At 47.1% G+C, this 11,830-nt stretch overlaps 3 protein-coding genes across 3 annotated transcripts; all 3 read left to right on the forward strand.

Moving 5' to 3' along the window:
- Nucleotides 1-1,632: 1,632 nt before the first annotated feature.
- Nucleotides 1,633-6,903, forward strand: LOC9652763 (probable UDP-N-acetylglucosamine--peptide N-acetylglucosaminyltransferase SEC). Its single transcript, XM_024670994.1, has 28 exons — nt 1,633-2,060; nt 2,131-2,273; nt 2,360-2,458; nt 2,505-2,555; nt 2,607-2,723; nt 2,781-2,837; nt 2,891-3,010; nt 3,057-3,119; nt 3,173-3,251; nt 3,692-3,801; nt 3,858-3,911; nt 3,963-4,030; nt 4,079-4,181; nt 4,237-4,439; nt 4,490-4,586; nt 4,646-4,717; nt 4,769-4,845; nt 4,894-5,010; nt 5,066-5,150; nt 5,199-5,366; nt 5,419-5,529; nt 5,586-5,672; nt 5,724-5,851; nt 5,901-5,983; nt 6,044-6,149; nt 6,210-6,356; nt 6,418-6,538; nt 6,623-6,903. The coding sequence occupies exons 1-28, from the start codon at nt 1,886-1,888 to the stop codon at nt 6,731-6,733; spliced, it is 2,952 nt and encodes a 983-aa protein (XP_024526762.1). The 5' UTR covers nt 1,633-1,885; the 3' UTR covers nt 6,734-6,903.
- A 379-nt stretch (nt 6,904-7,282) lies between these two features.
- On the forward strand, nt 7,283-9,362 carry LOC9652317 (N-alpha-acetyltransferase 40). The gene is made up of 9 exons (XM_024670996.1): nt 7,283-7,484; nt 7,973-8,068; nt 8,147-8,249; nt 8,324-8,403; nt 8,474-8,773; nt 8,853-8,926; nt 8,987-9,029; nt 9,090-9,158; nt 9,286-9,362. Exons 2-9 carry the CDS (start codon nt 8,009-8,011, stop codon nt 9,295-9,297), a joined length of 741 nt encoding a protein of 246 aa, XP_024526764.1. The 5' UTR covers nt 7,283-7,484; nt 7,973-8,008; the 3' UTR covers nt 9,298-9,362.
- Nucleotides 9,363-9,459: 97 nt separating this feature from the next.
- On the forward strand, nt 9,460-11,359 carry LOC9652318 (beta-(1,2)-xylosyltransferase). The gene is made up of 4 exons (XM_024670995.1): nt 9,460-9,598; nt 9,659-10,285; nt 10,354-10,503; nt 10,568-11,359. Exons 2-4 carry the CDS (start codon nt 9,665-9,667, stop codon nt 11,282-11,284), a joined length of 1,488 nt encoding a protein of 495 aa, XP_024526763.1. The 5' UTR covers nt 9,460-9,598; nt 9,659-9,664; the 3' UTR covers nt 11,285-11,359.
- Nucleotides 11,360-11,830: the final 471 nt, after the last annotated feature.

Consider the following 11,830-nt stretch of genomic DNA (forward strand, 5'->3'; position numbering starts at 1 on the left):
CTGATCCATATGCAAACTGAGCAACTCAGTAAAAGAGAGGAGAGATCAGAAAAAAAAAGCCACTACCTAAGTGTTCCATGAGCTCCAAAATGTTTGGATGTTTGGATTGTTGCATATGATCTAAACAAACTAATTAGTCTTCTAAGCATAAAAAGAAGACAATAAAATAAAGCTCATAGATGGGTTGCTTGTGATCTAAACAAACCAATTAGTCTTACAAAAAAAAAAAAAAGACTAAAAAACTAATCTGATCACTATGGACATCTAAACCTCTTTAACATGTCAATCAAACTTGTCACAATAAAGTCATTCTCACTGCTCATTGTCAACCCTGGATCAATTACATTGCCACACACCTAATTGTAGGGACGAAACTATAGAGCGATCTCCTTTTATCCACATAGCTCGGCATGAAGAAACGACGCTGTGCCAGGGCATGCGATTGATGGAGGAGGAGGGCGTCTCTCTGTGTGACTAGGGTTTGTGGATGGACCTGGACGAGCTTCACGAATTTGTTTCTATATATCTTGCATGTTGCAAGTGAATCGGCAAACAAATCGGTGAGCATTTGTGATAGGAGTGGAAATACTGGCTAGCGTACAAGAGGTCTAATACGTGTACTGGTGAAAGGCAGACCACCAAGAAGAACTTAGAGCAAGAGAGACAATTTCGTCTAATAAAAAGTTTTCTTAAGATTATTTTTTTATTTTCCAATTCATAAACACTAGGAAATCTTAGCCATTGATTACTTGAGAAGATTTAATTCTCAACCATAACAGAGAACATTCTTAGAATATGCCCAAAACTTGAACAAGAAGTTGAAGAGTCAACATCCTTGCAATATTCGATCAGATTTATGAGCTTACACGCCTACTGTTTATCTACTATTCAAGTCAATCTACCCTAATACAAATCATAATTGGAGAGCAGGACAGAAAGACATGTATACAAGACAAGAAGCACGAAGATTTGTGTTACAGCCCACGCATAGATTCCAGTCACAGGTGAATGGAAGAATGTTTAGATCCACTTATGCGAAATTCTATTTATCTCTCTATTATGCTACTTTGATAGTCTCGAAGTGCCCAAGGTGGAGCAACTTTGCTCTTGTGCACTGGCATCACAAACTAGAACACCAAACAAGCCTTTGACACGTTAAAGTTCCACCTGTTAGCTCTTTATACAAGTCAAACTGACCTCCCACAAGACATTTGGGAGATGCTGGTGCCCCTTGATTCAGTTGGGAGCGCAAACATTTTGTATTGATTTTCAGATTTTGGGGTAGCGCCATTTATTCTTTTGATTGGCTTCACCACCAAACACGAAGAATTGTTGCACAAATCGAATCCATCACATTGTTGATCTATGATAAGTAAAGTCCAATCGAAAGAAAATTTCCAAAGATAACATTGATTAGTGGCTAATCGATTTTATTGCCTTTCACTTGACGGGAGCAAGACGTTCGCGGGGGTAGGTCGGTCGGTCATGAAATTGACGACTTCTTTGCGTGGGGTAAAAACTAAAAGCTCAAAAGTCCTTTTTACAGTAATTCTTACGGTCGCCGTACGTCGTGGCAGTCTGCCATTGGTTACCGCTTAATGGCTTGACGGACATATCATGCGTGGCCGCATGCTGTGAGCATGCGGATGCGTCACTCACATTTTTCACCGCGCTTTTACCCGAGGTGGATTATTTTCATCATGGGAAAATTAGAAAAAAGGGACACTATCTTTCTAGGGTGAAAAAAATATTTCGGAGGAATGCGCGAGGCGCCGCAGCTATGGCGCACGGCGCCGGGCAGGGCTGAGGAGGTCGCGCGAGAGGGGAGGATTTGAGGAGCTTGGCGCCGCGATCGATCGATTCAGGCATTCTATGATCAGGTAGAATGCCAGGGCAGAGGGTCACGATGATGCTCTCTCAGCAAAGCGTCATACGGCAGCAGCAGCCTTTCGCGAGGGATCCCGTGAGGAGCGATTTTTCGGATCATCAGCTGCTGCCCCGTCACGCTGCTCAATCGGCTGCCGAGGTCTTGGGATCCGTTTGTTTGGAAGGATTGCAAGGTGAGCTCTTTTTTTTCCTATTTTTTCCCTCGCGTGGGATTTGTTTAGGGTTCTAAGTTCTCGACTGTAGACGGGGATACGCTGTTGGCACTGGCTCATCAAGAGTACAAGGCTGGGAACTACAAGCAGGCATTAAAACATTGCAATGTAGTACACGAAAGGAGCTCGAAACGTACTGATGTCTTGCTGCTACTTGGAGCGATCTATTACCAGGTTCTCGATACTGAATCAGTTCTTCGAAGCAAAACCTCTACTTTTTCAAACAAGTCTTGTCTAACTCGCTACGTTTGTTTCTACAGCTTCACGATTTTGATATGTGTATAGCTAAGAACGAAGAGGCTTTGAGGATAGATCCACAGTTCGCAGAGTGTTACGGAAATATGGCCAATGCATTTAAGGTAGATATTGAAGATCCAAGTACGAACTTGACAGATCTTTTTGCAGGAAAAAGGGAATGTGGACCTTGCTATTCAGTATTACCTTGTTGCTATAGAGGTATCTTGTATCATCGTTGTAAATTAATCGTTTATTTAATGTTTTATGCAGCTGCGGCCGGGGTTTTGCGATGCATGGTCGAATCTGGCCAGTGCGTACATGCGGAAAGGGAGGCTTCAGGAAGCTGCAGCATGTTGTCGACACGCCCTGACATTGAATCCCCGTCTTGTACGTTGCAAATCGCTAGTCTTGTCAAGGGGTGATATTCCTTTTCCCATTCTTCAGGTTGATGCCCACAGCAACCTTGGTAATCTCCTCAAAGCTCAGGGCTTGGCTCCGCATGTAAGTTTGTGAAGTTTGAAACTCCTTTCTCGACGTTAAACATTTTCTTGCAGGCGTATTATTGTTATGCTGAAGCCATCCGAATACAGCCGACTTTTGCTATTGCGTGGTCAAATCTTGCTGGCCTGTTGATGGAAGCAGGGGACTACGAAAGAGCTCTTGCTTATTATCAGGTTGGAAAACGCAAAGTTTATGTTTTCTGAATTTTTATCCATGCAGGAGGCTATTCGATTAAAGCCAAACTTTGCGGACGCTCATTTGAATCTTGGGAACGCCTTGAAAGTAAGTTGTGTGGCATGTTCCTAGTAAGCGATCTAAAGATTCTGGTTTTTTAGAATCTTGGTAAAGCTCAGGAGTCCATAGTCTGCTACTTGCGAGCCATTCAACTCCGGCCAGACTATGCAATTGCGTACGGTACGCGCTACTTTCCAAGCTTTCTGAATGCGTTCTGGTCGAGCTTGAGTGTGGAGTCAGACTGTGATCCCTGGCAATAGTGGTCTAACTGGCTGCGTTTCCTTGTTTTTTGTTTTTTACATGTGTGTTGATCATGAAGATGCGCGGGTTGGAGGCCATCCTGGAAGCATTCAAAGGGCTTCCTTGAAGACATTGTGTCGCAAGAGTGGTGTTAGTTGTGAAGTTAAGCTGCTTGTCAGGGATCAGCTTGTTTGTGAGCCCCTACTGCCTGTGGCCATTGTATGCCTGCTCCCTGGGTGTGTGTTTCTTCAGGCAGTTCAAGAAGGTTTGGCCGCATCGCAGCTATGTGTGGAGCATTTGGTAACATTAGTTATAGGAAGAACGGGAAGGTGCATGTAGGTCTTAGGGGAGCTTGCTGGACCCGGCATGAATGTGTGCAGGAAATCTGGCAAGCGTGTACTATGAACAAGGACAATTGGACCAGGCGATTTTGCACTACCACAAAGCCATCATGTTGGATTCATCTTTTATAGAGGCTTATAACAATTTGGTACGATATCTTACTTCTCTTTTAGTTTTTTTCTAAGTGGAGTGGTTTTTCTCCAGGGAAATGCTCTCAAAGACGCTGGAAGGGTGGACGAAGCGATTGCTTGTTATCAGGTGAGCACTCAATTGTCCATTATAAAACGTAACTTACATCTGGATTGGCAGCACTGTCTGACACTTCAAGCTAACCATCCTCAGGCGCTCACAAACCTTGGAAACATTTACATGGAATGGTAATTTTCAAACCTTTGTTCCTCTCATCCGCTAAGTTGAAGCCTTAGGAACATGATTTCCATGGCGGCGAATTTTTACAAGGCCACTTTGAACGTTACAACGGGTTTGTCAGCCCCGTACAGTAACCTTGCGACTATTTACAAGCAGCAGGCAAAAGTTTCCCCTTAATGTTTTGAAGTTTTCTTGAGTGCCAAGTTCTTTACAGGGTCATTATGCTGAGGCGATAGCATGTTACAATGAAGTTCTACGGATAGATCCTACAGCGGCTGACGGCCTTGTCAATAGAGGAAACACCCTGAAAGAAGCTGGACGTGTTACTGAAGCTATTCAGGATTATTTGAGAGCAGTAGCAATAAGGCCGAACATGGCTGAAGGCCATGCAAACCTTGCATCTGCTTACAAAGACAGGTTTTGTGTGCATACGCATAGAGTGATACTAATTTTGTGTGTTTCTGCAGTGGACATGTGGAATCTGCTATCAAGAGCTATAAGCAAGCATTGCAACTTAGGATCGATTTTCCGGAAGCCACCTGCAACTTGTTGCACACTTTGCAGGTTTGTCATTTTAAAGCAAATATCTACGGAGGATATGTAATATTTGTGTTACTCTGCAGTGTGTTTGTGACTGGGATGGAAGAGATAAAAAGTTCGAAGAAGTGCAAGAGATCATCAAGAAACAAATTAAGGTATTTTGTCTTTTTCTCTTCTTTGTCGGTTGACCGATATAGTTATTTCAGATGGAAGTTCTTCCTAGTGTGCAACCGTTTCACGCCATCGCGTATCCATTAGATCCTTTGTTGGCGTTGGAAATAAGGTTCTCACGTTTTATATTAGTTTCTTTGTTCTTACCCGTACCTTACAGTCGGAAATATGCCGAGCATTGTTCTTTGGTAGCTTCACGATTTTCGCTCCAGCCATTTGTCCATCCACCTGCCGTACGTGTTAAAGACGAAGGTGGTAGCGGTAGATTGCGTTTGGGGTATGTCATTGTACTGAAAGATGTTGACGTTCCTAATGCTGTTTCCTTATTACAGTTACGTGAGCAGCGATTTTGGTAATCATCCGCTTTCTCATTTGATGGGTTCCGTTTTTAAAATGCACAATAGAAAGAATGTAGAGGTACATTTGGAAGCTTCCTTTTTTCTGTTATCTAACTCTCACTTGCAGGTGTTTTGTTATGCTTTGAGTCAAAGTGACGGTAGTGAATGGCGACAGAGAATCATGAACGAAGCTGAGCATTTTAAAGATATGTCGGCGATGTCATCAGACATGATCGCAAGAACGATCGCTGATGATCAAATACAAGTTCTAGTTAATCTGAACGGCTACACGAAGGTCGGTGATAATTGTTAATATCTTGCTATAAAAAATTCGGTGTGTTTCTCAGGGAGCTAAAAATGAGATATTTGCTTTGAAACCGGCCCCCATTCAAGTTTCGTACATGGGATTTCCCGGGACAACGGGTGCGCAGTATATTGATTATTTGGTCGTTGACGAGGTACGTTTCCTAGATCGTCTCAAGTTTCTCTGATTGTTAGGATCATTTATATGCAGCTCGTGTGTCCGAATGAATTCGCGCATATTTATTCTGAAAAGCTTGTGCATCTTCCACACTGCTACTTTGTCAACGATTATAAGCAGGTTCGGTTCGGCGAGATCTGAATGCCTGAAAACCAATCAACAATCTTTCAGAAAAATCGGGACGTATTGGATAGTACCAATTTGCCCAAGCGATCGGACTACGGTCTTCCGGAAGATAAGTTTATATTTGCATGTTTCAACCAGCTGTACAAGATGGATCCGGAAATTTTTACAACATGGTAAGAGTTTTGTCTTAGAATGTCCGGGCCTGACGTTTGTCTTGATCAGGTGTAACATATTGAAAAGAGTCCCAAACAGTGCGCTCTGGCTTTTACGCTTTCCCGCAGCTGGTGAAGACCGTCTAAAAGCATGTGAGTACTTCTCATGGCTGTTGTCGATATTTCTTCTAACAGTTGCCCACTTTTCGGTAGTTGCTGTTGCGCAAGGGGTGGGACCTGGTCAAATTATCTTCACTGATGTAGCAGCCAAAAACGAGCACATTCGACGGAGTGCTTTGGCCGATCTCTTCCTGGATACGTAAGTACTGTCCGCTTGAAATCCTCTCGACTAAAACGTTTCCTTCTGTCCTTCATCCAGGCCGCTCTGCAACGCACACACAACCGGCACCGATGTGCTGTGGGCCGGACTTCCGATGATAACGCTGCCCTTGGAGAAAATGGCCACGCGTGTCGCGATGTCACTGTGCTATGCTGCCGGCTTCGGGGACGAGATGGTGGTGAAAAAGTGAGCAAGATCTTTTCGCTTTCCGTGTTTTGGAATCTAACTCGTGGCGAATCTAATCCAGGATGCAGGAGTACGAAGACAGGGCTGTGATGCTTGCAGAGAATCCAAAAGCGCTCGAGAGCTTAACCTCGAGGCTGCGATCCGTCCGCTTAACCTGCCCTCTGTTCGACACTGAGCGCTGGGTGAGTAACTTTCAATCGCTTTGCTCTTCGTACGTCCCCCGCGGCTGTGACTGACAAATCTAGCGAAACTCTCATCCTTTTCAGGTGGTTAACGCGGAGAGGTGCTACTTCAAGATGTGGAATCTTTATTGCGATGGAAAGCAGCCCCAGGCATTCAAAGTAGCCGAAAGCGAAGACTTCCCGAGTAATAGGTGACACCACAAGAAACCATGAAAAGGATCAGAGATCCTCGAAAGAACGCGAGATTGTCTCACAGGATCGATCGCAAACTTCATCTCACAGAAGTTTAGAGATAACGCGAGAAGAAGCGAGTCCTCCACAGTGACGCACTCTACAATCCACTGGGTCTACAATTCTCTGGGATTTACAGAATCTAGACGTGCCAAGTGTGGTGACACGTGTCAGCAAAGCGGGTTGCCACGTGGCGGGCAAGGCCGATGCCTACGTGGCGGCCACTTGGCCAGGGGTGGATATTCGTTGCGTTTGAGTTGTATGTGTGCTTTGGACAGGACGTCGTGGACGTTGTGTAGACTGCAGTCATAGGTTCTCTCGTTTAGGCAATTTACCAAACCTGCCACAGGGGTTTAAATGTGGCCGCCGCAAGCCGTCCACGTCTGTGCCGTGCGGTACGGGGAGATGGTGCCGTACCACCGCGGGCGCGGTGTACGGAACCCACTCTTCGTGCTTGGAGCCCCCATTTTGTGCTTGGTCTCCCCCATAATTCTTTTTCTCTGTGGATCTTTGGCGCCGGGGGACGCGATCGAGGAGCCGGCAGCCAGGGCGATGCCCCGGGGCGGACCTCGGCATCTGGAATCCGTGCTCAGATTGCCGGTCGCTGCCGCGTCGAATCCAGGCATTGATCAGCTCCAGGGAATTCCGGCGTCATCTGGCGCATCGGATGTGAAAGGGGCCGATTGCCGCTCCTCCTTTGTTCTTGCTCCACTAGGTATGTGTCGCTCTCTTGCTTTTGATATTTCGATCGGATTCCGCGCGGGGAGCTGGATATTTGCGGGAATCGGATGTGACCGGTTGCACGATCCGTGAATTTCCTGTTCCTGGCGCCCGGATTTCGGTCTTTCTTGCCGGGATGGATTGTTTTGGGATCTTTTTTGTCTTGGATGAATGCTGCTTGTGGTATTTTTGATTTGTTCTTGCGTTGGATGAATGGATCGTGGATGGATGGATGTATTAGATTTTTGGTCTCTTGATTTTTTTTTCTCGCTTGGTTGCGTCTTCCCGAGGATGACCTTTGTTCGTTTTGGCCCTGGTGAAAACGATGCTTGTGCGTGTGAGTGTCTAGTGTGTGTGGGGAGTGTGTGGCTGTGTAGGCAGGCTTAAAGGTTAGAGATTATTACTGCACGTGTGAATTTTTGCGGGGAATATTTCGTCATATATATACTGGGCTCGGGTAAATTCTGGTTTTTTTTTTTCTAGGATGCGGGATCGGATCGTCTGGCGCTTGCAGCTTCTATGGATCGAAGCAGCAGCAAGAAGCTCAGTAGTAAAGAGAAGAAATTGAAGAGGAAAGAGGTATTAAGTCGCTTCGCTTGTGTGCTTCCGAAGAACACACCCGCGCATCAAATTCACCGTTTCGTGCTGGTGTTGTAGGAACTTGATCGGAAGAAGGCGATTGATGAAGTTATCCGGATGGCTTACGCCAAGGAGGATCACTTGAGCGAGTTCCCGGCCTTCTTGACTTACCAGAGGAGCGGTGCGCGTTTTCTTCTTTTCTTTCCTTGGAAGATAAATCTTGGCTGTGACACTTCGCTGGTTTTGCTCCTCCAGGATTGAACCTGATCATGCAGCCGCAGTCTGGAGAGACTTTGCCTGCTCCGCTGAAACGTTATATCCAAGCCCTCCTCAAGGTAGAGTTTCGTGATTGTCCAAAACTCCGGGCCTTTTCTTTTCTTTGTCTTATGTTTGCGATCTTCCCAGGAAAACATGGAAGGACCTTACGGCTCAGAGTGGCCAGCGGAGGAGAAAGTGAAGAAGCGGGAAATGGTTGCTTCCGAGGCTCGGTACATAATTGTTCGGCAACTGGTGGAGGATCCTGGAAAGCACGATGGACTCTGGAGAGACGGCGGTGACCCCGTGGTGTCTTTTGTGCAGTTTCGGTTCCTCATCGACGAGGAAATCCCGGTGCTGTATGTGTACGAGCTGCAGCTCGAGAAGTGCGTCCAGAAGAAAGGCCTTGGAAAATTTCTCATGCAACTCCTCGAGCTGGTTGCGCGAAAGGTTCAGTTTTCCTTTTATTTTTTTGGTCCTGGTTTTTCTTACAGATTTTTTCTCGTCCTTTTTACAACTTTCAATGCAGAACAACATGAAGGCAGTGCTTTTAACCGTTCAGAAGAGAAATCTTGCGGCCATGGCCTTCTATTCCAAGCTGAAGTAAGCAAAGAAGTCTCTGGTTCCTCTCTCTCGAGCTTTTAATATTTTTCCCATCCCCAGGTACGTGGTCTCCAGCATCTCGCCTTCAAGAGTCGATCCACTGGTAGTACTAAAAGTCTTAAAGATCATCAAACTTTCACATATAACGTGCTGCTCTGTCCAGATTGGAGCTGAAAAGAACTACGAAATTTTGTGCAAGACGTTCGATCCAGAAGCGAAGGCAAAGCTGGAGGTACGTAAAATAAAACTCGATCGATCGATCGAAAGCGCAGCGCTTTAGATGATTTGGTTCTCTCTTGGCCTAACGTTTTCTCTCTTTTTTTCTGGCTCGTTCGTCGTTTGGTTTTGTCATCTTCCAGGATGCAAGCTGAGATTCTTTTGCAGAGATTTGTAGCTATTCAAATTCAATATTCCATTTATTTTTCACTTTTTTCAACTTCGGATAAAGCGAGCGCTCGACCGTACATCCAACGGCCCAGAATTGAGCTCATTGTCCGCGCGTCGATGACGTCCATCTAGCCTGCTCCAATGCTGCCACGTGTCATGTGTGGAAGGTTTTGTGTTGGTGTGAGGTGACCGGGAGGAGCGTGTTGGCGCTCTAGCGCAATGCTGCCCCTCCTCTCTCTCGCGCGATCGCTCGATCACAGCGGAGAAGCTCCTCCCCGATCGCAGGTAAGTCTCTCGCCGCGACTCTAGGGTTTACAAATGCGCCAAATGCGGCGGCGTCGGCAGTGATCGATGAGGAAGGACCGCGTGCGCAGGATCGTCGCTCTTGTGATCGTCCTCAATCTCATCCAGCTCGGGTATTTCTTCCTCCACCGATCGATCGAGCAGCAAAATCCAGACAGGGATGAGCAGCTGCCGCCCAAGGCCAGGGTCCATTCCTACGTCGTCAAGAAATGGTCGCTGGTGGAATCCTACTCTCCATGGCTGCCGGCTGATCGAAGCTCCTCGCATTCCTGCGAGGCCTTTTTCGGGAATGGATTCTCGGATTTGCGGAGAGTGGTGGATCATTCCGGGAGCTATGGAGGCTCGTTTCGCTGCTACCATAGCGACGCTCTCAAGACCTCGGTCTGCGAGGGGACCAAGATGGTGATGCATGCATCGAGAATCTCCATGACCGCTGGAGGGGAGGAGATCGATGCGGTGATTGGAAGGGAGGAGCAGGAGGAGCTGCCAGTGTTCCAGGTGGGAGCTTTCGAGCTCCAAGTCCCGGACGAGGCGGATGGAAAGGCTTTGGTGGAGGGTGGTCGGCTGGACGAGGTGATCGCGAGAGGTCACGGTGGCAATCGCCATGGCTTGCGCTCCTTGGTGGAATCCATCCGGACGGTTTCTTCCAAGAGCTCGCGCTGCTCCGAGGTAAGTTTTTCCATTTGTTCTTCTCTCGTCAACTTGTTGGGCTTTTGTTCTTCGTTTTTCCATTGTAGGTGATCACCAAGCCAACGCTGTTCGTCACGAGGTTCGAGTACGCCAATCTCTTCCACACCGTCACCGATTGGTATAGCTCCTACGCGAGCTCTCGCGTCGTTGGGCTGGAGGAGCGGCCGATGGTGGTGTTCTTGGATGGGCACTGCAAGGTAAAACGCGATCAACTCTTTCTGTCGCAGCTATGACAGGTTTTTTTCCTCTTTTCTTCCACAGTCTCCCATGGACGATGGCTGGGAAGCGTTCTTCAGCGGTGTCAAATACGCCAAGCACTTTGGCGACAACGTTTGCTTCGACCGCGCCGTATTCGTGCCTCTGGGTTACGAGACAGCTCTCTTCAAGTTCCTGGGGACCGGCCTGGCCTGCACCGGCAGCTCGCCAGCAGAAGTGGACGCCTCCAAAACAGCAAGGCTCCGAGAGTTCGGCGAGATCTTCTCAGCAGCGTTGTCGGGCAGCAATTCCACCGAAGAGAATCGCTCCGACGTGATACAGGTCCTACTCATCCGGCGAGAAGACTACTTGGCTCATCCCCGGCACTCCGGAAAGCCGGAGTCGAGGCTGGCAAACGAAGAGGAGCTGTACAAGGCGATGGTGGACTGGGCCAGCAAAAGAAACAGCGTTGCCGGAGCTCGCAGGAAGATCACGGTCTTCAACGGGCTGTTTGCTCACATGAGACTGGCCGAGCAGATCAAAGCGGTGAAGTCTTCGTCGATAATCGTGGGAGTTCATGGAGCTGGGCTTACGCACATCGTGTTTGCGAGGCCGGGGACGTCGGTGGTGGAGATGCTGAGCCCGTTGTTTATGCGGCCACACTACATGTTTATCTCGCAGTGGATGGGTTTGGATTACCACTCCATTGTCATGGACGACGCCACCGTGGATTGTAACCAGGTGCTTCGCCACCTTGATAAGGTCATGGCAAAACTTACGTGAAAAAAAGATTTGTATGCTTCATGGTTTTATTGGTGCTTTGATACTTCTACAGGAGATACTATTGCCTATGGAAAATACCTTTTCTTGTCTTCTTCCTTCTGTTCATGATCCATGGAGTGCTTGTCCTCCTCCTCCTCCTTGTGATTACCATCCATAGACTTTTGCTCTTCTTCCTCCTTGTGCTCATGATCCATGAATTTCTTGTCATCCTCCTTCTTGTGATCACCATCCATAGACTTGTTCTTGCAGAAGATATTGATGTTAATGTTGATGTTGTTGTTATTGTTGTTGCTGTCCCCTCTGTGCTTGCCTCCCTCCCAATCATCCATATCTGATGAAAGATTCACAAGTGAAGAATTGGATGCTGGCTCTGCTACTACTGAAACCCCATAAATCTCAGCTTCGTCCAAGAGCTCCCTGGAACTACTTGAAGAAGGAGAAGAAGACAATGCAATCTGAAAAGTGGAAATTGCAAACACAAGAAACACCAAAACAGCCTTCATGGTGAGCTTGATTGGTGATTAAGCTTTGCTGCCTTATATGTAT

The sequence above is a fragment of the Selaginella moellendorffii genome, unplaced genomic scaffold, assembly GCF_000143415.4.
Source record: "Selaginella moellendorffii unplaced genomic scaffold, v1.0 SELMOscaffold_7, whole genome shotgun sequence".
In the NCBI taxonomy this organism is placed as follows: domain Eukaryota; kingdom Viridiplantae; phylum Streptophyta; class Lycopodiopsida; order Selaginellales; family Selaginellaceae; genus Selaginella; species Selaginella moellendorffii.

Bases quoted from the DNA above. Each gene is read 5' to 3' on its own strand.
- LOC9652763 (XM_024670994.1), top strand. From the start codon at position 1,886: ATGCCAGGGCAGAGGGTCACGATGATGCTCTCTCAGCAAAGCGTCATA. The intron at 6,150-6,209 runs GTAAGTACTGTC...TCCTTCATCCAG, and splicing joins GCCGATCTCTTCCTGGATAC to GCCGCTCTGCAACGCACACA. The intron at 6,539-6,622 runs GTGAGTAACTTT...CATCCTTTTCAG, and splicing joins TGTTCGACACTGAGCGCTGG to GTGGTTAACGCGGAGAGGTG.
- LOC9652317 (XM_024670996.1), top strand. From the start codon at position 8,009: ATGGATCGAAGCAGCAGCAAGAAGCTCAGTAGTAAAGAGAAGAAATTG. The intron at 8,069-8,146 runs GTATTAAGTCGC...CTGGTGTTGTAG, and splicing joins AGAAATTGAAGAGGAAAGAG to GAACTTGATCGGAAGAAGGC. The intron at 8,774-8,852 runs GTTCAGTTTTCC...CTTTCAATGCAG, and splicing joins TCGAGCTGGTTGCGCGAAAG to AACAACATGAAGGCAGTGCT.
- LOC9652318 (XM_024670995.1), top strand. From the start codon at position 9,665: ATGAGGAAGGACCGCGTGCGCAGGATCGTCGCTCTTGTGATCGTCCTC. The intron at 10,286-10,353 runs GTAAGTTTTTCC...TTTCCATTGTAG, and splicing joins AGAGCTCGCGCTGCTCCGAG to GTGATCACCAAGCCAACGCT. The intron at 10,504-10,567 runs GTAAAACGCGAT...TTTCTTCCACAG, and splicing joins TCTTGGATGGGCACTGCAAG to TCTCCCATGGACGATGGCTG.